Source organism: Rhinolophus sinicus, chromosome 5 (genome assembly GCF_057876585.1).
Source record: "Rhinolophus sinicus isolate RSI-liver-muscle chromosome 5, RSI-T2T, whole genome shotgun sequence".
Lineage (NCBI taxonomy): Eukaryota > Metazoa > Chordata > Mammalia > Chiroptera > Rhinolophidae > Rhinolophus > Rhinolophus sinicus.
Window position 1 is genome coordinate 90,899,198 of NC_142505.1, and position 22,476 is coordinate 90,921,673.

At 43.8% G+C, this 22,476-nt stretch overlaps 1 protein-coding gene across 2 annotated transcripts in view; it reads right to left on the reverse strand.

Moving 5' to 3' along the window:
* Positions 1-22,476, reverse strand: part of GLRA1 (glycine receptor alpha 1) — an 86,177-nt gene that overhangs the window by 55,640 nt on the left and 8,061 nt on the right. For both annotated transcript variants that reach the window (XM_019734342.3, XM_019734343.3), the window contains exon 2: positions 434-561. In XM_019734342.3, the coding sequence (XP_019589901.1) occupies positions 434-561 (128 nt within the window). The remainder of the gene's footprint in view (positions 1-433; positions 562-22,476) is intronic.

Below are 22,476 nucleotides of genomic sequence, written 5' to 3' on the forward strand. Positions count from 1 at the left end.
TCCATGAAGCATGGTTTAAAGACCCCAGAGACAGCCATGTCCATCACTGCAGAGATGAGGAAACTGAGGCTCAGAGAAAGGAAGAGGATTATCCATGCTCAGAGAGTAGGTTTGTACTTGAACCCAAACTGGAACTCATTTCTTTACATTCTACGTTTGTCTCTCTGTCCATTATACTAGAGGTAGCAAATAGGTTTTAATTCACATACTAACTCCTGGCGACCAGAGGTACTGTTGGGTTGGATTCTGAGGCTTTGTTTGCTTGGGCTGGGTCAGGTAGCAGACTGAATTGATTAATAATGTCTGCCTTGGGCAGAGGAAGGAGTCATGGGACTCCTACCATGTATTTACCACTTGTATCCAATACCATGCTGCTTGCTTCTTAATCTAGGAAAGCTGATCCCCGGGGATCTGGAAGGAAAGTTTTCTCTACCTTTAAAATTGGGCCTGATCCTGGCGTCATATCCAGAGGTTCTCCCCATTAGCTTATCCAGGAAATCCGAGGGAGACATAGGCTTGGGCGCAGAGCGGGCAGCTTCAGCCTCCTTAGAAGCAGCAAGGCTAATAAGGGAGAGAGGAAAGCAGAGGGTTAACAAGGGCCTTTTCCCATGCTGTGGTCAGATCCCAGCCTTGCCCAGCCCCTGTAGAACCACTAGAGTATTCCTAGCTTGAGAAATAGGTAATATGTGTTCTTAATGATGTAAGACCCAGGCTAAATTGTTTATCCAGCCCAAATAGCAGCCAGTGTGGGATCCTGGCAGGCATCTAAGTGTCTGAGTGCTGCTGAGAAGCTGCTGACTCTTTTAAGGCTGCAGCTCTGGGGATGTGAGCAATCATACTTGTCTGTCTGTCTCCCTGGGAGAGGAGATTGAAGTGTTAACCGCCCGCTAGGCCCAGTCCTGTGTTTTGGGTGCCTGCACTCTCATACGCAGGTCCATGGAACAGCACAACCAGGAAGAATCTTAGAGATCAAATAATAGTCCAGGCTTTCCCCAAAGTTTCTCTCAGAATCAGTCACTAATGGGGAAAAAAAAAAAAAAAAAAAAAGAAAGAAAGAAAGAAAAAGAGAAGTTGCCCAAGTCAAATGCATTTGGGAACACAAGTTTAATCAGGCATCTTTATCTGCGGTCTTCTCCGACACTTGAACAAGGTTAGATGCCTCCACTTATGGGACCAGCCTCACATGAAACACTTTAGAAAATGCTCAGTTGGGAAAAGTGAGGCACAGCTGGTGGAGGGACCGATCCCCCATTCCCACTGCACACAGTGCATTCCTGTGAATTACTGATGTCTAACAGTGGCCCTCCCCTGCCACACTCTCAAAGGCACGCACACTTCTAGAAGAGTCAGGATCGGAAAGTGAACGGTTGAAGGACAATCATTTGCATTGTTTTGTGCAGCTGAGTTTTCCCAGTCCCGAAACTATGTCCAGGAGTTAGCTGGGAGCTGGTGCCCTCTGTCGCGTGTGCTGAGGCTGGTACTTTGGAGGAAGGACGTGTAGAGAGACACGTGTATTGCCAAGGAGGACATTGTGCCCCAAGGATTCGCTGCCCACCTCTCTCATTCGTCTCCTTGGCTCCTTTTCTGATCTCACCAGTTGTAGCGGTGTAGCGGAGCACCTCTAATGGAAGACCCTCAAATCTGTGTCTCTGTGCTGGCTTCTGCCTGGAGCCCCTTTCCTCATTTCCTCTGCAGGGCACGTCCACCTAGATGTCCTGCCTGTGCCTCGGATGCCTCTCCCGAGCGGAACACCACAGCTTCCTTCCCTGACTTGCTTCTCCAGACCACTGCTTCCCCAGATGGCACCAACCTTTTCCCATTCTCTAGGATCAGACGCTTCTGAGCCATCTTACTTCCTCGTCCCTTTCTCCTCTCACACCCCTCACTCGCCAGGTTCTGGCCGAAATGTCTTGTAATGTAGTTACTTGTGTTTGTGTTTTAAGACCAGGAATCACAGTGTTCTTATTTATTGTTTGTTTGTTCTTTTAATCTCCTACTGTGCTACTGTGGTGTCTCAAACATAATTGGTGCTCAGTAATTGCACAGCGCATGAATGAATGCATGAATAATAGCTACTGTAATTAATCAAATATCCTGATGAGTAGGATACTCGTAAATATGCATATATGCATATATATATATTAACAATTTAAAAATAAATAGACTATTATACCCAGGAATGAAAAAATACTGAAAGCAATCCGGTGTTCCTTTGAAGATTCAAAAGATATGCCAGGATTATCTAGACACTCCTGCTTAGTAATCTGAAGGTCCCTTAAGTATATACAGAAGAGCTAGTTTTGATTGGCAGGAGGAAGGGCAGATGCATTTTACTGGTTTTATGTGTGTGACTATGGATGTCTGTGAGTTTCTGTGATGTGGGTAGGTTTCTAGGTGTGATGCGTGTGCGTGTTATATGTACAGGTGGGTGGATGTGTGTGGAGATTAGGGTGTGCATGGGGTGTTTGTGGATCAATAGTGAATTGTGTTACATAGATTTGTATGTGAAAAATGTGAATATCTGTGTTCATGGGAAAGTGTGCTGTTAAGTGTGATGTTCTGTGTGGACACTGTTGTGTGTATATGTGAGGTATATATATACATGGGGTAAGTGTGTGAATGTGCAAAATGCCTTTGTGGGTGTATGTATATGGTGTGTATATTGCATGTGTGTGTTTCTGAAATGTGCTGTGAGATGTAAAATACAATAATTCCAAAACAGTGAAAAGAACAGATGATTTGGAATCAATGCTATTTCAGTTATTTACTAGCTGTGTGACCTTGGGGAAGTTACTTAACCTCTCTGAACTTTAGTTACCTCATATATCAAATTAGTTTTGCACAAAGAGCACAGATTAAAAAGGAAAACACACACACACACACACACACACACGCCAATTCTTTGAATAGAACAGTCATTCAATATATCATCTTGCCCTTGCCTTGCTGTGTGTGTGTGTGTGTGTGTGTGTGTGTGTGTGTGTGTGTGAAGCAGTTCAGAACCAGTCTGGACTTGGGTTTTCACTGAGCTTTCAGCTGCACCATGGACCCCACGTGGTGGGGAAGTCCTGCCAGATGCCTTCCATGGCCAACAGGTAGTAAGTACCACATTTCCAGCCTTTTCTCCATTCAGCCCCAGACTCATGGCGGCTGGGTGGCACTAGTGTGAGCAAAGGGGACCACAGGCATGCAACTGGTGATTTATGACTTTTCTGCTGCCATAATTCACTTCTAGAACCTCTCCAGGAGTGGCAGGTACGACGCTTTCATAAGCTCCTGTTCTCTGCCCAACCCCTCCTCTCAGATAATAAGATTTGGGAACACAGCACTCCCTTCCCGTGCTTACTGGAGCACAAGCGGTCTCTTGGCCTTTAGGCCTCTTTCATAAGCCTGAATCCTATTAGGTGGTGCAGTGAGAGAATGAATTTGCCCCAAATTACCTCTTCCCATTTGCTATTAGCAGAATGTGCCATTTAATATCTGAACCCTCCGCACAGCTGAAGAGTCCTCTGGTTCCCTGAGCTCCCATGTCTGCAGCAAGGCGTTTGCAGTAAAAACCCTGGCAGGGTGAGCTGAACGGGAGAGAATGGAGACTCTAACAGGTTAAGTAACTGGCCTCAGGTCACACAGCACTTGAAGGAGAGAAGGAATCAGAGCACAGGTTTTCAAGTGTTGCCTCACTCAAATGCTACCCTGTATGGGAAAGCCTTTTGTAACTTGTGAGGAGTAGAAATCACAATAGTTGCTATTATTACTGTTTGTTTTTGAAGCTCGTTATATACTGTTACATCCAAGAAGATCAAAACATGTGTCTGACTTCCAGCAATCCTGATATACACAACTTAAAGTTTCCCACACTTAAAAATGGGGAAGAAATAGTTGTGACTTACCAAATGCTCCTCTGTTTTGTCAGGTGATTGACAGCAGCAGAATTCTTTGAAATTTTGAGACTCTGTAGTCCAGACTCTCCCATGTATCATTTACCAGTAGTTTCTTGGGTATCACTTTCACACTTTTTGCCATTTCTACACCACCTCTACTGTCATTCACTTGAAATTTTTCCTTAAATTGCCTCGCTCCCTTTAAACTGACCCCCTTTTAAAAGGGAACTTTGTATTTCACTACTCACAAGTGAAAACAACCAGTATTACTCGCCATAATAAAAATAACCACAGTAGGGACTACAATGAAAACAAAACAAAAAGAGAAGAGTTGAAAATCCTCGCTAGATGCTGTGGATTGCCAGTGTTCTGAGCCTGAGGCCTGCCCTAAGTTCAGTGGGTTGGAAAGGTGTCAGAGACACATTAACACCTAATGGAGCCTTTCTCCTTGAGATAATGAGAAGCACTGAAAGAGAATTGGTTCAATAATAATTCTCTGTTATTGTGTGTAAACCACCCCAAATCATTCCCCATCTCTTACTGCCCTCAGCCAAAATTTCCCTAATTCTTTGTCAAATATGAAGGCTCCATTTTAATGTCAAAATAGCCACGCCCCTCCACCTGACAATCATTGTACCCATCTGTCTATATTTAGACATTTTGCACAGAGTGAATTCAAGGCCCTTCAATAATAAACCTGTGCTCTGTGCGTCTGTGTAGAGTAAATATGTACCACGGCGCCCCCGATCCGATGCACATTTAGAATCACGACCCTCCAGTGAACTTAACCGTCTGCTTATAGACTCCGAGCTACTGGACAGAGAAGCTAGGAATGGAGCCGAGAAATGAAATGTTTGATTGTTAGGATTTGCTGACCCTATACAAGTATTTGGAAATGGTGCAAATTGCTTCAGGGATTATTGCAATGTAATGTAGTGAATCAGACTTGGTTTAGACAGGTGTGATTAATAGTAATTTCCAGAAAGACAGTGAGGTCTTCTGGGACCAAGTGTTCTGGCCCTCACGGAGAAGGCTTATGGTGATAGCTGCACTGACTAGACAGAGAGTTAAACTATCTATCACCTTTTCATTAGGGGATTTGTCACACCAGGAGACTTTGGTATCTAAAGGACCTCAGTTTTGACTCCTAATGATGGAGACCATGGAAATTTCCAGGAGTGGGGTTGGAGGAAGGGTGACAGGTGAAGTGGGTGCTGTGTGACCTTTGTGGGTCGCTTCCCTCTTGCCTTTCAGTTTCCCAAACTATAAAATGAGGGGATTAGAATAATCTCTAAGAATCCTTCCGGCCCTAAATCATTTTATTAGTCTGTAATATTCCCTCCTTTTTCTTTTCTTTTTTACATATCTGGTGTGGGATTTGAATTTGTCTGGAGTCCTTTGGGGAAATGTGAATGTGTTTGTGTCTTGGTTCTTCCCCATCTACTATCAAGATTTCTCTCCAATGGAACAACTCGTTTTTCAGGGATTTGTTGGAAAAAAGGCCAGATCAATGCTCAGATTCTCATTCTCCTGTTGCAACATCAGTTGGAAATAGGGAATCAATGTGGAGCTGTCAATCTGAATTTCAAATGAGCTGGAGTAGCAATGGTACTGGAGAAAAACAGTTTCAATTGCACCCTGCATGGCACCACACCCCCAAAACCATTCTGGGTTAGCAGAGTGTCCTCTCATCAGTTCCATCTCCTCAGTTCACTACGGGCAGAGAAGTCAGGAGGTCGGTGGTGGGAAAGTCAAGGTGAGGGGCAGAAGAGAGACTAAGAGGCTGAGGGTAACCAAGGGAGGGACGCACAGGGCTGCAAGAGGATGTTGGAGGTGCAGATTGAGAGGGGACAGGAGAGGGGTGGGGAGGATGAAAGAAGAGGGAAGTGTGAGAGTGGAGGTGTGTGAGGTGTGGCCAGTGCTGGAGCCGAGGAATTCAGCGAACACAGAGGGCGGGCCCCCCACTGCACTTGGAAGAGCGGGGCTTTCCAGGAGGCTATGTGGAGAAAGTGGCTTTTGCCATTTATTAAGCACCCACTATATGCATAAAGCGCTTAAATGTGAATGTTGGCTATGGAGTTGGCCTGGAAGAAATAGGGCGGAAGAGTGTTTTGGGTAGAAGGAACAGCATGTGTAAAGTCCAGAGGTGAGAGAGGACTTGGCGACCTGAGACATTTAGTGTGTGTGTGTGTGTGTGTGTGTGTGTGTGTGTGTGTGAAGTCGGGAGAGAAGGGAGGAGAGAGCGAGAGAATAAGAGGTGAGGATGGAGCATTGAGTCTGCGGGGTTGGGAGTAGCAACCAGGTGGGTCTGAAAGTAAAGGGAAGAATCTCCCTTTCCAATCCCTTTACAGTAAAATAATCCATTCTGATTTCTCATTTGTTTCTGGTTGGACTGAATTGTGTCCTGCCCAAACTGGAGAAATGTGTCTTCCAAAGGCACCTCTAAACAGTGGGTGCCCATCGGTTTCCAGGCAACTTGTCCTCTGGGGTCAGAATATCTTGACAGGGAGGTGGTCTGATGAGCTGGTGTTTATTCTGTGTAGAAAGTACCTGGTCAACTCGTCAAGGTCATTGAAGGTCAGCTCTATGTGTTCATGGGCATTTACTTAATACACAATTTTGAAGGTCATGGTGGAATAGAGGACAAAACATTAAGGTGGGGGCTGGAAAACCCACGTGTAGTCTTGGCTCTATCTCTAAGTTTCTGGGTGGTCTTGGGCTAATTCTTTTTCTTAGCTGGCCCTAAGTTTCTTCTTCTGTGAAATAGTGGTTTTGGGTTAGATCAGGTGTAGTAAACAGTTTTACCTCGAGTGCCCACTCCATTCAACTAGTGGTGGCTGTCCAGAGAAGGGTTCTGGGGCCCAGCCCAGCAGGGAAGGGAAGCAGGATGCATCACCAGTCTGTGCCAAGTGACTAGATTGTGGAGTCGTGGCCTCTGATCCTTCTGACGTATTAAGCACCCACTATATGCATAAAGCACTGTGGGGGAGATGCAGATAAATGTGTCACTGCCTCCGCAGTGGGCAGGGTTGGTGTGTGTCTTGTTCAGTGCCTAGCATGGAGTTACAATCAGTCATCATTTTGTTGATGCATGGCCTTCAGCCTTTCATTGTTTATAGTTCGGCAGATACAATAGATTAGGTACATAAACAATTACACGAGGCTGCTACCCAGCCTAGGTGGCATAATTGGACTAGTGTGGTGGTTCAGAAAAAGAAGGCAGTATTTGGGGGGAGGTAGGGGCATGAATCATAATTTTTCTGAGAGTTATTAATTAAATCTCTGTGCACGTTTAGAAAGACCTACCATTTGCCATCGTCCACGTTGTGTATTTGGGGAGAAAGCTTTCTTCTGTCCGTGGGCTCTTCTTAGGAAAGGAATGGAGAGGTGGTGGGGAGGGCCGTGTGGGGCTGAGTGAGGCTGGCACTGTGTAGCCTTGTGGACCGAACCAGTTTCCTGGCCCTGGCCCAACCCAGGCACTTGCAGGCACTGCCACTCGGGCCCCACTTGTCGCCCTCAGCTCTGCCTGGGTTGTCCCCTTAGATCAACATCTGGCTTCCCCTGGCCAGCTGTGCAATTCAGATTTTATCTGATTGCAGTGAGGGGTTTAGGTTGACTGGGGAGTGCCTGATGTTTCATTGCTCTCACTCCATGACCTGCTAAACACCCCTGGGAGCAGACTGTCACAGTTGGCATGCTCTGAGCCCAATTCTCCCAAGGTCTTATGGAACAAGACATTTCCCCACTCCTGTCCCCACCCCCCAACCCCCAGCTATATCGACTTCCTATAAGGAACTTTTATCTGGGTAAAAAGCACACGCATTTGAATATGATTCTCTTCTGCTGTAAGATACAACCTTGGATCCTTGGAGCTGGAGGGAACCTTCAAATTCCATCTGGTTCTTCCCCTGTCCCTAGGGAACTCTGCTTCTCTAGGGATTTCTCATACCCCCTATCACTGCTTCCAGTCTGTTCTTCTGGTTAGCATTCCGTCCACTAACTCTCCTCCTTTATTTTAGTATCTCCCACAAGGCAGGGCCAGCAGGGAGATGAGAACCAGGCACCTAGCAACATTTAAGGAGGCACTCACTCTCAGGGTTGTGTAAGTGGCAACCCTGCACTTACAGGATCCTGTGACTGAGTGCCTCCTTAAATTTTGTGCCCTGGGTGCCTCACTTGCCTCACCCTAGTCCTGGCCCTGCTACAGCATCAGAGACCCTCAAACCCAGTCTGTCAAGGGTAGAATTTCCTGTAGATAATCCAATGTATTCACCTGGAGAGGGAGTCTCTATTGCTCATAGCCTGTCTTTTTACTTCCATAAAGCTTCCTTTTTATGTTTCTTGTTTGATGGCAAGAAGCAGCATTATATATTTTATCTCATTTTATCCTGCTAACAGCCTGGGAGGTAGGAGGTAGGGATGTCTGTCTCCATTTTGCAAATAAATTAAGGCTTAAGATGCGTGACTTGATCTAACTCTGTCATACCACACTGTATTTACTAAAATTATGTCGATGTTTTCTTCTTTTTTTCCCCTCACTTTCTTCTCCTTCATGTGTATGCTTCAAGGCTGGAATCATGGCAACCTTTGGTGTTTTCTGGTTGAAGCTCAACCTTCAGCTCTCCAACCTTCCTTTCCCTCAGAATTGGGGCAATCGTGTGTTACGTAGACAAGACCCTGAAAGAATGACTTTTGCAAGCTTTGTTCTAGGCTCTTAATAAATAAGATTTTCATGAAGCACAGGGCCTGGCATATGCTCAGGGATCAATAAATATTTGTTAAATAGGTGATGTACACCTTGCATCCCAGAAGAAGCTGAATTTAGCTGTGCGGGTACTTGGCACAGCTAATTTGATTTGATTGGAGTAAAAAGCCCCAGATTCTGGCCCTGATACCTTTAGTCAGTCCCTGGGGAAGAATACCTGAGGTCTACTGGGAAAATCCAAGGCAGGAAAACAGAAGAAGCCACCCTCTTCTTTCAGGAGTATCCACAACCCTCCAACCCCATGGAATGATGCCAACCCATGGACTAGGTCAAACCTATGTCTGTGCATGAACTCTCCATTTCTCCCGACTTAGGTCATTTATTATAATTCTGCAACAGCGACCTCACTTTGCCCTAACTGTCCCCGTATGTCTCACATGGGGACATTTTCCTGTGCCTCTGACCTTCTTTGTGATTCTCCAGTCTGGTTCTCCAGTGAAAGAAGTCTTGGCTCAAGCCTGTGGGCATCAAGTAGGCCCCACGATGAGTTACAGTGTGAGGATACCAGGGGGATTTTTCAGAGGCTGACGAACAGGCCAATGGGATTTACTCTGCCTGAGTCCAAGCCCTTAACGGGCCCTGCGTAATCAGCATGCATCCCACGAGTTGGACAGGAGAGAAAATGGCTCTCATTACCTTCAATGCAGCTTTCTTTTTAATCAGATAAATCTCCCTGGAAAAGTACGTCTTTGCAGAGAATAGAGCTCAGGGCTTCTGGACAAAATATTTTGGGAAATAGAGGTTGCATTAATCAGCAGGGATTGGCCATTTGAGGTCGCAAAGACCTCAAATAGTGATATAAATATTGAGGAGCAATAAGAATAGGATGAAAACAGATAAAGACATGATATTCACTAATGATAGTAATAGCTGCCATTCACTTAGTATTTACTACAGGCGGGGTACTTTGGATATGCTACTGTGTTTAATCTTCCCAACAATCCTATGAAAATGACATGATTAGCTGCACTCTATAGATGACACCTGCGTTTTCAGAGATTTGGCTGAGGCAGAGCCCACCAGTCGCTGGTCTCTAAAGCCCACACTATTAACCATTACACTCTACTGACTCTTCCAAGTGATAGAGATTTGCAAGGCCCCTCTGAGGAGCTGCTCTGGTTTGTGATATTAATGTTTGTGTGATTCCCTGGAGCTGCAAGTGAGAATCCATGGAGCTCTTGGAACCCGAAAGGATGGGCTGAGAATAACGTACGACCACTCTCGCACCAATCACACTTTCAATTATATGGCACTTCTCACTCCATCACTGCATTGGATCCCCATGCCATCCCCATGACAGCATCTCCATGCCTCGGTGGTGACATTGAGGCTCAAGGTTAAGAGACCTGCTCAGGGTCTCACATGGCAGAGCCACAACGTGACCAGGGGCTGCAGGTCTGGTCTGGGGCATCTTCTGCTTGACTGTCTTCAAGGTATTCCCCAAAGACAGGAAGAGGGTGGGCGAACTCTTCTTGATTATTTATTAAATTGTCCCTCAGAATTTCTCTCTAGTCACTTTGCCTCTCGTTTTATTTCTCTCCATCTTAGTTCACTCATCTTTAAAATGTGACCTGCTTTTACCCATTGCATGTTGCTTGAATGGCAAAAGTTCACGGTGCTTTTACACATGTGGAAATAAACTCTTTGCCTTGTCAGGTCAGTCAGCCTTTTCCATTCACTAGGCACTTTTGGGGCGATCATCATCTCATAGGAGATAGGATTAATTTGCTGCTTCATTTATTTACTTATTTATCCAAAATGATTACAGGGTGCTGCTATACGTCAGAGCTTGTACTAGGTGATTGAGCAGGATATAAATAATAAAATAATAACAACTAGCTCTTACTGAGTGGTTATAAAACACCAGGCATTACACCAAGAGCTTTGTCTGCAATACTTAATCCTGAATATAATCCTATGGAATGGGTATCGTTACCTCCCATTTTATTGATGAGGAAACTGAGGTTCATAGAGGTTCAATAACTTATCTAGGTCCCCCTCACCCCACGGACTGCTCTCTTAACTCTATCAGTAATGAATATGTCATAGCCCTTACTTTGCAAGAGCTCCCAAACTAATAGAGGGAAACCTATGTGAAGACAAGTCAGTGCTCGAATACCTGCGCCTATTGGAAAAAACATATCGCTTCCCCCTCCCAAGTCTATACTAGTTCAAACCTGTAGTGGAAAATAAGCCAGGTTGCAATGAACCCGTAGGGAGCACATCAGCAAGATGGGCCATTTATCCCGGACAAAACAGGTTTTCTTAAGAGTGGACCTTGGATGTGTGTGGTCTTCAATCATCCAAGAGAGTGTGATTCAAAGGTGAATGTTGAGAAAGTAAACAGTCCTTTCTGGGCACTAAAGGGGAAAATGACTTTTAATTGTAGAAAGAGCAACTTGGATTAAAAACGGAAGTTGCCTTTAATAAGCTGAATGACTACTCTTCAGAAATAGAACACTTAACTGTGACTTGAGAGGGTTTAGGAGCGCTGAAGTGGGTATTTGTATGTAAATATGGAATTTGCGGAAGCAGAGGCTCAGCCTCTAAGAATGTTCTAAACAGCCCTCCTTGATTCCCCGAATCCCTTACGACAGAGAACTGCAGCTGTGCTCAGTGGGGTGGAACTTTTTTGTCTCACTTTAGCAGGTTACGAAAGTCTTGGGAAGAAGTAGGTAGAGAAGTCTTAGGATTATGGGACCTGGTCGTCTCGTGCATTAAAACAAGACATTTACTGAGCACCTGCTATAAGTTCATGACTGTATATTATGACTCTGCAATGTCAGTAGGGATGATCATTTCCATTTTATAGATGAGGAAACTGACTTAGAGATCGACTAACAATAATAGCAATTGCTACGAATGATTGAGCACTTTTTAGGTGCCACGCACAGAACTTTTCCACGCATGTTTTTTACTGTACCCTGTGACTCTATGAGGTAGGCACCGATTTCTTGTCTATTTACAGGATGAGGAAACTGAGGCTTGGAGAGGTTAAATGACGTAGTCAAGATGCTTTGATGGCAGAGTTGATACATGAATCCAAATGAGGTAGAATTTTGGCATATGTTTTGGAGCAGCTGTTCGAATGTGCTAAAACAGCTCACTCAACTCAAATGTGCATTGTTTTAAATTCCTGCTGCTCTGTGGTTTTACTATAAGCTTCCATAAAGAACATTTACAGAGAAGATGTGTGAGTAAAACCTGTGGGACTTAATGAGTGACAGGAAGATAGATGGATGATTGATTAGGGAAGGATAAGGTGCTGTGGCCCGTGCCCCTTCCTGGTTTTAGGGTGAAGGCGGGCTAATGGTCAAAGAATCACCGGGGTCATTGCTGAGTCTTTCTTTACCTTTTGGGGGTTTATTTCCTTTTTATCCTGCACCTTCAGGATCCTGTAGCAGAGCCACCTCTTTGTAGCTCATCGGGGGACCAAACAGGAGGCCCGAGTTCCACTGCCACTCCTTCTTGCTTCTTGTTGCACGTCTCAGAGGCAAAGAGGAGCCACCCATGGGATGAGATACGCTGTGGCTGTGGAGTCAGGAATCCTGGGTTTCACTTTTGCCGGCTCTGATCCTTTCCTTGTGTGATCTCGGGAGAGTCCTATACTATATTTCAACATCAGTTTCCGTATCCATAGAGTATAGATGCTTCCTATCCTAACTTATAAATTACTATTTGAAACCATCTTGAAGAAAGCGTAAGATCTTACACAAGTAAGAACCCATTTCTGGACTCAACAGGGGCTTGCTCCAGGGTGAAGCCCATGGACTCTGTCATCAAATGCAGGCTGCCAGGTACTGTGTTTCCCAGAAAATAAGACCTAGTGAGACTATCAGTGCTAATGCGTCTTTTGAAGCAAAAAATAGTATAAGACGCGGATTATATTATATTACATTATATTATATTACAATATAAGACCCGGTCTTATATTATAGTAAAATAAGACCAGGTCTTATATTAATGTTTGCTCCAAAAGATGCATTAGAGCTGATTGTCCGGATAGGTCTTATTTTCGGGGAAACATAGTACTAGCTGTGTGACCTTGGACAAATTGCTTATCCTGCCTGTCTTTGTTTGTGCATATGTTAAATGGGGGTCATAATAGTTGCTACTGATAAGGTTACTGTGAGGAATAAATAATTTTTTTGTAGTGCATACTTTGGTATCTGGCGTAAATGTCCAATACGATTGATTCAGAGAGAATTGGTTGATCTGGGCTCTATGACGGGGGGACAAGTTTATGAGCTTCTAAAGCCTTCTTTGTGCTTTGTGTTTGCATCTGTAAGGACCACCCACTCTCACACCTAGAGGAGTACCCAGGACTCCCAGGTAATCCTTCTGCTGTGCTCTTAGGAATTTATCTATTAAGTAGTAAATTAATAGCATTACTTTGGCATTTCAATCAATAGGATTAAGGTGATCTGATGGTAACAGAGGAGTAATGGCTTCTGGACAGATGGAAAGTGTCCAGTGGCAAAACTGTACTTCACAAGCTGGCTGGCTGCCCTCAGACCAGATTCTTTCAACCCTTAAAAAAAAATAACAATTTTCTCTGATGATTAAAGCAACAAAGGCACATTGGAAAAATACAACAAGGTTTAAAACAAAAAATAAAACCCACCTGGAAATTCCATTATCTAGATACCTGCTGTTAACATATTAGTAAATTTCTTCTAGGTTTTTCCCCCCCTTAATAGATTGTAATCAGTTTCGTTTCCTGCTTTTTTACTGAGGATTCTAAATGAGCATTTTCTCATGTTGTTAAACCTTTAGAAACATGATTATAAATGACTGCATATGCCAGTGTGTGGCTATAGTAGCATTCATTTAGCTATCCCTCTATTGATGGGCATTTATATCATTTTCAATTTTTAGCTGTTATGAATTATACTGTGAAAACCCCCCCGGTCACAAACCTCTGTTCATATCCTAGAAGCAAAATTTTGCTGAGTCAAAGGTTATAAATATTTCTAAAGCAGAAAAGCTCTACCAGTGTAAAGGAGCCCCTCCCCGCTGCAGGGCTAGCGCTAGGCTCCTCTTTGAAAATTAATTCTTCATAAGGCGGAGTCTGGGAGGAGCAAGGGCTGAGGACAGTGGGGAGAAGGTGAGACTTAGAAGAGAGACTCTGGCGTCTATCTTTACCCTTTTTCTCCATAACCTCATAGTGCCCAAGAAGCCGTAGCCATTGGAATGTGCTAAAGGGGAGAAGGAGAGATCTTTGTGGCCGTGTAGTTCAGAAGTCCACCGTTGTGTGATACCATTTTTTAAAAAATTAAATTGCCCTGCCTATGTCTTCTGTTTGTGTCACATCCATTTTTCTAGTTCTGAAAGTCCTTACGTATTCCAAACGTCCCATGCATGCTTGAGGTAGGCTAGCATGGTAGACTCAACTCTGACTCTGCCACAGAGCTGTGTCATCTCGGGCAAGACACTCAATCTCTTCAAATCTGTTTCTTTACCAGTAACATGAGGGGAATAATGGTGCCACTAGGATTGTTGGGGTGAAGAGAGAAAATACACATCAAGAGCTGATACAGTGGCAGGCCCATCGAGACCACTTGTTATGTTAGCCCTTATTACAAAGACAAATTAAAGTTTCTATTGATAAGAGTCATACAGTCTTCACTAACACTTTATTCCTGGCCAGGTTACACCTAGTAATTCTGAAGAACTTCAGAAAAAAATCTAAAGACTGAAAGAGGCAGGGGTGGCAGGAAAAGCTGGATGTGGCCTGTACTTCAAATCTTGGCTAATTTGTTATATTCCATCATAGGTCCTGCATTTTAAGAGGGACATTAACAAATTGGAACAGGTCCAGAAAGGAACAACTGGGCTGGTAAACAAACTTGAAATTGACCTGTAAAGAATAATTAAAAACTCGGTGGGGTTTGGCTCAGAGAAGACTTAGATCATTTTTCACAAATCCCTGTTGGGCTGTCATGGGAAGAGGGATTCAACTTAATAAAATAATGTTCTTGAGTATTTACTATTTGTTTGGCACTGAGATAAGCCCTTTGCAAATATTACTATTTTTTTCTCCAAAACTCTATATGAGGTACCCGGTTTCCCCAAAATAAGACGTAGCCAGACAGTCAGCTCTAATGTATCTTTTGGAGCAAAAATTAATACTTGTATAAGACCCGGTATATATTATATTATATTATATTATATTATATTATATTATATTATATTATATTATATTATATTATATTATATTATATTATATTTAAGACCCAGTCTTATATTACAGTAAAATAAGACCGGGTCTTATATTACTTTTTGCTCCAAAAGACACATTAGAGTTGATGGTCCGATTAGGTCTTATTTTCGGGAAAACACGGTACCTACTTGTGTTCATATTGTACATATGAGGCAACCGAGGCCCAGATGGCGGAAGTGACTTGGCTGAAAATTAGATGGCTAGTAGGAGGTAGGGTAGGAATAGAATCAGATCTTTCTGATTCCATGACTTAGGGTCCTTGTATAGCCCACTGACTTGTCCTAGGGAAGGCAGATGGGACTTTCAAAGAGGTTGGTGGCTCCCTGATACATGTGAAGAAAGAATATTTTGACCATGAAAACTACCTAGTAAGGAAGAGCCTTCCTTAAGGAGATGGCGAGTTTCTTGTCGGCGGAACTGTTCACGTAGAGGCTGAACTCTTGGTAGCACGCTCTGCGGTGAATCACCTGAGGAGCAGGCTAGAATTGTGACCTGACTACTTGTCTGTACGACCTTGAAAGTTGCTTAACCTCTCTGAGCTTGTTTCTTCATCTGTAAACTAGGAACACTTAATTCTAATTTCTGGACTGTTGGGAAGAGTCAAATAATTCAGAAAAATTGCTTAGGTAAGAACCCAGTATCTGAAGTTGCTCATTATATGTTCACGGACAATGATCTGTGGTGTTGTATTTGTACCTGTGGTTCTCGTTTATATAGTGACACTATCTATTCACTCCTCGTTGGGGTCAATTCCAGATTTGGAGATATTACCTGCAGAGGGGTATTCTACTTCACTTCTGCGGGGAAGGTATCTGCCAGGTTCTGTCCCCTCAGGCAAATGATAGCTTGGACTTTGAACTGGGGCAGTGGAGTAAACAAAAGGAAGGGTGTTTAGACTGAGATGTTAAGCAGCTGACTACACATTACTGAGAGAGAGAGGTTAGAACCATTTCACCCTACTGATCAGTTATCAGATGGGTTTGAAGAGCCCACGTGTGCCCAGCACAGTGCCATGAGGATCAGGGGATCATCCATCATTTGGAGGCATTGTCTTCGTCTACAGGGGCCTCACGGTCTAGAATGGCTCCGACGGCCACGAAAAGATCAGAGAATAGGACTGAGTGTCATTTGGGGCTAAATCCTTAGGCACATGGCCTAGGGAAGGGATGCTTAGAGGCAGGAGGTTGGAGAAGATGACCTTGGAAGATTCTTTCTGGCCTGGGATCTTCTATTTGGTGGTTCCCAAGATGGCGGCCTCACGGGCACAAAGGGTAATGTTGCAGTTGTAGCTCCCTTAGGCAAATTCTCTCGTCTTTTCCCCAGGACATCTTCCAGAGCCTGGTAATATGCTAATCGCTGTTGTCCATTGTCAGGCCCACAGGAGGAGGGGCTGCTCTCCTACTTAGACACGGAGAACGAGGCAGCATCCTCCATCCTTCCAGGAGCCTGTTCTTCAGACATCAGCCATGGCCCCCACCAGCGGGAGACGGGGGAGCGGCTGCCTGAGGATAAAGTTTTTGTTGTTGTCATTCTTGATGCAAGAGTCCTTCCTTCTCTTCTTTCAACAAGATAAGCAGACTCCATCTGCTTTGGGGAATGCCTTCCTTTCTTTCTCCTCTTGTTTCTTCTTCCTTTCATCATTCCTCCTGAGCATTTGCTTCTTCCCACCTCCGTTTCTCTCCCCTTCTGCTCCTCTATATGCTTTCTTTTCCCTCGTTGGTTTCTGAATCCCAGAATGACGGAGCTGAGAGAGATCTTTAAAGTTGTCTAGTACAGTCCACCCACCCATTTTACAGATGAGAATACCGTGGTCCAGAGAAGGAAAGAGACTCACACAGTGAATTCTTGGCCGAACCCAGAACAGAACTGAGTTGAGTGCTCTTCTCTCTTTATTACTCTTCTTGTCTCCCTCTTTCTCCCCCGCTTCTCTTCCCCCCTTCCTTTTTATTTCTTATTCTCTTTTGAAAATATGTCCCATCCATCACTTCTTCTAAAAACCCTGGTATTATTATAACTCTGGCCTTCTCTTTTCCAATGACATTTTACTTCTGGCACAATGACTTCAGTGGGAAAACAACTTCCATTTGCTTAGAAAATTCTTCCTAACACACCAGGCAGTCTCCGCCTCGAGGCTTGTTTTTACTTGTTTTAATCAACCAGACACCAGTTCGGATCACTCCAAATGTCTTTTTCTCACCTGGTGCAGGTTGTCTTTTATTAAGGTGGACTCCAAATTTGTTTGTGTGCGTGCCTATACTGTCTGACATTCTTTTTTTTTTTTTTTTTCAAATCTATTTTTCAGCTTTCAAAAGTAATGTATATTGTTGTAAAACATTCTAGCATTACTGAAATATTTAATGTAGGAAATAAAAGTCCCCCATAGTCTCATTCTCAAGAGATAATAACAACTATAAACAGTTTGGGTCTATTTCTCTAGGCTTTTTTTTTTTTTTCCTCTATGAAAGCAATAAAACATTAACAAAATAGAAATGGGATCCTGTTATACATACTGTTTTGCTATTTGCTTTTTTCTCCCATTTAGTCTTTTGTCCTGGATATTTTTGACTCTTCTGCATGGAATGAGGCCACCTGCCTTTGGCACTTACTGGCTTCGAGACTTTAGATGAATCACTGCTCCTCTCAGGGTTTCTGTTTCCTCATCAGTAAAAAGGAACCGTCCTCTTCCACGTGCCCATCTCCCTATGGTTAAGTGAAAGTGTAGGTGCCCTGGGGTGGACTCCAGTGGACCTTTCTCTGTCCTATTATCCTGTTTTACTGGATGCATAGCACTGACCATGGCCTGAAGTTCTGTAGTTCCCAAGTTGTTTGTCTGGACCCCCGCTAGAAGTTAAGTGGGGTGAGAGCAGGGACCATGTCTGTTTTGCTTGTCACGGTTCCTATCCCCAGCATTGAGAACAGTTGCTGGCTTACAGTAAGTATTATTATTTTTGGACAATGAACACATTATCCACTCACACCCATGCTTCCAAGGGATAAAAGGCCCATTGGGAGAGAGCAGGGCAGGGCAGGACTGGGCTGAGCTTGGGAAACGGTGGACAGCGGGTCCCTCCAGTGCCCTTGAGCGTCACATTCTCCGCCTTGCCTGTTCTGTAGGCCTTTTTCCTCTGCCTGCATCATCCTCTCTTGGCACTCTTTGCCACCTGGTGAATTAGTCATTCTTTATGGCCCAGTTTAAGTGTCCTGACTCCTCTCAAATCTGTACTGTCTCCCCAGCTCCAGGCAGAGTTAGTCAGGCTCCTTTTTATGTTCCCACAATGCCTTGCACCTACCCCTCTTTAATAATAGTAATCACGGTTCTCCTGCTTTGCACAATTGCTATGTGCCACATGCAGCGCTAACGCTCTACGTGCCTTCTTCCATTTTGTCCTTAGGCTGATCTGTCAGGGAGGAATAATTATCATTGCCATTTTACAGATGAGGAAAATTGAGGCTTAGGAATCTTAAAAAACAATTTTGCTCCAAGGCATATCGCTAGCAAGTTGTATAACCAGGACTCCAGAATATATGCGACTGATTCCCAAGCTAGAGTTTTTAACTGCTGGTCTTCTGTGAATCAACTTCATTTAAGAATTTTGCAATGACAGCTGGAAAGACCCATAGTCTTTACACAGTCCCATCTTACCTTAGGGATGGAGACACTGAGACTCAGTTACAAAGTCAGAGTAGGGCTTGCAAGGAAGGAAAACTTGCTTTAATCTCTAGGTTGTTCAATTTGAGGCAGCATGGGGATTACATCTCTTATGGAACCATATCACCCTCTTTTTCAGGAGGTGTAGTTTCTTATATTTCAAGGCATATCCAACAGCTTCCTCTAAGTCCCTTCTCTCTAGGCATGATGCAATCTTTTCTTGGCTCCTGTGAAGAGCTTTCCTTTTTCTACTAGATGGTTAGGGCCCATCAAGAAAACTATCTTCAGTGAAGTTCAGGCTTTCTGCACAGTTAAAAACCATTTTATAAAGTTTGCGTTGTCTATGGAAGGGTCCTATCTATAGACCCAGGTGATGGTGCGAAGCAGCCTTATCTGCGATTGCTCCAATGTTTTTGAGAAGCCTAGGATTTGGACATGCTCTGCCAGACAGCAAGGATAAGGCTGAACAACTCACTGCAACAGCTGCTGAGCCAGGGCTGGGCTGCCGTGTCTGGCTCACTCTCACTGTGACTCATTTCTTGGAGCAAAAAGGGGTCACGGGGAGACACAGCAGTGCTTTTGGGGTTGGCTGGTTGAAAGCCTTCCGGTACTGGTCTTCTGTAGAGCCAGTAAGAGGAAGACAGGAGAGACTTGGGGACAAAGGAATTCATTCAATTCAACAAGCACTGAGTATCTAATATACAGGAACCCCTGGATCATACCTCCATGAAGAGGAAGTGGAGCAAGTCGAAAACTCTGGGAAGCCCCGGGGGTGTTTCCCTGGTCTTGTTGGCCTTTCACAGCACCAAGAAACGCATTAAGTTCCTAGCCTTTGGAGGGCTTACAATCTGGCAGGGCAGGTCGAAGGGCACCCAAATGCACAGAAGGCCACTTTGAGCAAACTGAGGCCAAGAGTAAGGCCTCCATTTCCAAAGGATTTAGGAAGGAAAGCCCATGCCCAGTGGGGGCAGGGATGGTGGCAATCCAGGGGATGCCTCCTGGAGGAGGTGAGGCATGGAGAGGATCGCAGAGAAGTGGAGAGTGAGTTACCATTCGTTAAGGGCTTGTCCTTAGCTCAGAAAATGTGCTCAAAAGGTGGCTTCATTTATCTACCAGTGAAGTTGTTATTTCCATTTTTTAAGATGAGATACTTGAGGCTTGGAAAGGTTGAGCAAACTGACAAGATAATACAGCAAGGAAAATGAAATTAGCTTGAATCCAGAGCTGGTTGGTGTGCCTTTCAGTGCAGAAATGGGGGAAGGCGTTTTTCCAGACTTACGGAGGGATAGGGAACAGTGTGAGAAAAGTACAGAGATAAGACTAATGGGCATGTTACAGAAACCAATGAGCAGTTGAGTTGGAGCTGGAATTTGGTTTGTGTGAAGTAAAGGAGCTAGAACAGGAGGTGGAGTCTGTATTGTGGCAAACTGAGTGTTTTGTCATATTAAAGCCCAGTGTTCTCAGTGAAGGGCAGCACAAATGAACGTGGTAGGCCTACCGTGTTTCCCCAAAAATAAGACCTAGCCGGACAATCCGCTCTAATGCGTCTTTTGGAGCAAAAATTAATATAAGACCTAGTTTTATAGTAAAATAAGACCAGGTGTTATATTATATTATACCCGGTCTTATAGTAAAATAAGAGCCAGTATTATATTATATTATATTATATTATATTATATTATATTATATTATATTATATTATATTATATTATATTATATTAGACCTGGTCTTATATTTAAGTAAAATAAGACCGGGTCTTATTTGCGTTTGGAGGTTAGAGTGTGGGGCTTGAAAAGGTCTTTGGTCTAAGTACTAGAGATCAGCAATTTAAAAAAATGTTAAAACAGTCCAGAGATTATGCTGTCCTTCTTCCTGACCTCCTAACTCAGTCATAAATTTTCTCCCATCATCCTTGGACAAATTAAAGAACCTCTTTTTGCCTCAGTTTTGTCACCTTTAAAAAAATGGGAATATAATTATAATAATATTTACATCTAAGGACTTCCGTGGGATTATGAAATGAGGCTTGTGGTTGTTAGCACAATACCTAGCATTCAGTAAACACTCAGTAAATTGTGCTGGCCATTATTGGTGAGTTGTTGCAGTCAAGGCTGAGATGGAGCCTTGTGAGGGAGGGAAGAAGGAAGGGAATGGTCAGGGAGAAAGGAATGTCTGCGTACAACGTCTGTTAACACAAAAGATGCACATGCTCTGTGCCCCAGCAGTTCCATTTCTTGTTCTTGTGACCTGCCTGAAAAAGTCACAGGTATTCACGAAGATGTAGGTACACTGTGATTTTTTTTTGCAGCACTAATTACAGTGGAGAAATTAGAAAAAATATAAATGCCCATCAATAGACGGATGGCTGGAAAACAATGGGGGATCTGTAACATAAAATGCTTTGCAGGAGTTAAAAGAGTGAGGTGGAGCTGTATGCCTGAACAGGTAAAACTTCCCAAGACATGTTGATACATGAATAAAACAAATTACAGAGTTAAATGGGCAGTACGATTCCATGAAATCATAGTGTACATTTTTCAATTGATAGTATACGTAGATCAATAATTTTCCATATATATTTCAAGATGTGTGTATAAATATTGAAATATCTATAGTACTATCATTTCGTGTGTGTGTATGTGTCTGTGTGTGTGTGTATAAAATCACTCCTTAAAGAAATAAAAGCTCGGAGGAGATTTTAGGTTTAAGCCTAGTATTAGAATTTAAAAAAATGAGATTGTATACATATATTGTATAATTAAAAATTATTAAGAACGAGAAAGAAATACCTATCTGGCTGAGAATCAGAAGGAAATGATTCTGTCAAACTAAAGCCCTGATGGGAAATTCCCAGCTCTTCTCTCTACCACTGGCAGAGGGTGAGGGCTATTAGCCTGATATCTGTACCAGCTCACAGGGGCTGCAGCTTTAAGAGGAATATATAAAGAGGAATAGATATACAGCATATAGGGTTAGGGATGGATATCTATCTATCTATCTATCTATCTATCTATCTATCTATCTATCTATCTATCTATCATCTATCTATCTATCTATCTTCCAGCTTTAAGAGGAAAGAGAAAGTATGGTCAGCTAGGAGGAAGGAGATCTGTATTTGAACCCTGGCTTTACCCTAAAATTAATAGCATGGTCTCAGGCAAGTCACTTTTCTTCTCCAAGCCTCAGTTTTCTCAACTCTAAAATGGGGATAGTAACCCCTGTTTTGTATCTATTTTTAAAGGTGATTGGGAAGCTCATGTGGGATCGTGAATGTGAAACACTCTATAAACTGTAAAGTGCTCTCGTAAGAGAGGACTGCAAGTCTGCCTGGCAGTCAGGATTCCTCTGGAGCTAGGGAGTGTTGCAGAACTGAGCACACAGCAATAAACACACAGCTTTTGAAGGCTGAAGATCATAGCAGTTACTCTGTTTGATGTGTAAGATACTAACGTGCTTTTGCAGAAAGGACGATAGGTCAGAGGGGTAGAGAAGAAGGAAGGACCTCTCTGAGGTCAGGCAGATGGTGGAATGGGGCAGCATCCTCGGCACATTTGCGAGTGCTAAGGGAAGTCTCTGGTTCCTCAGGGTGGATGGTGCGCACAGCACTACTAGTCAGTGAGATCACCCGTGGAGAAAGCAACCACAGATTCCCTCCTGATCCCTTGATGTCCCTCCTCTATCAGTCCCCGCAGACTCACTGCTGTGAGCAGGGCCCCTGGTGGCAGGGTTCAAAGCCCATTCTTCAGCTGCTCCTTCTTTTTATCCAGCGGCACACAGTGGGAGTGCCCAGCTGTGGGAATGGGGGCTTTGGGTACACTAGGGCTTCAGGGCAGGGGAGAGCTCCCCGCGGAGCCTTTCTCCAGGTGCACGGTTCTGTTGATCAGGGAGAGCAGTGTGTGCGAAGGGTGAAGGAAGGGAAGTGCCGTGGCAGAGTCCAGGGCACATGTGCTCTACAGA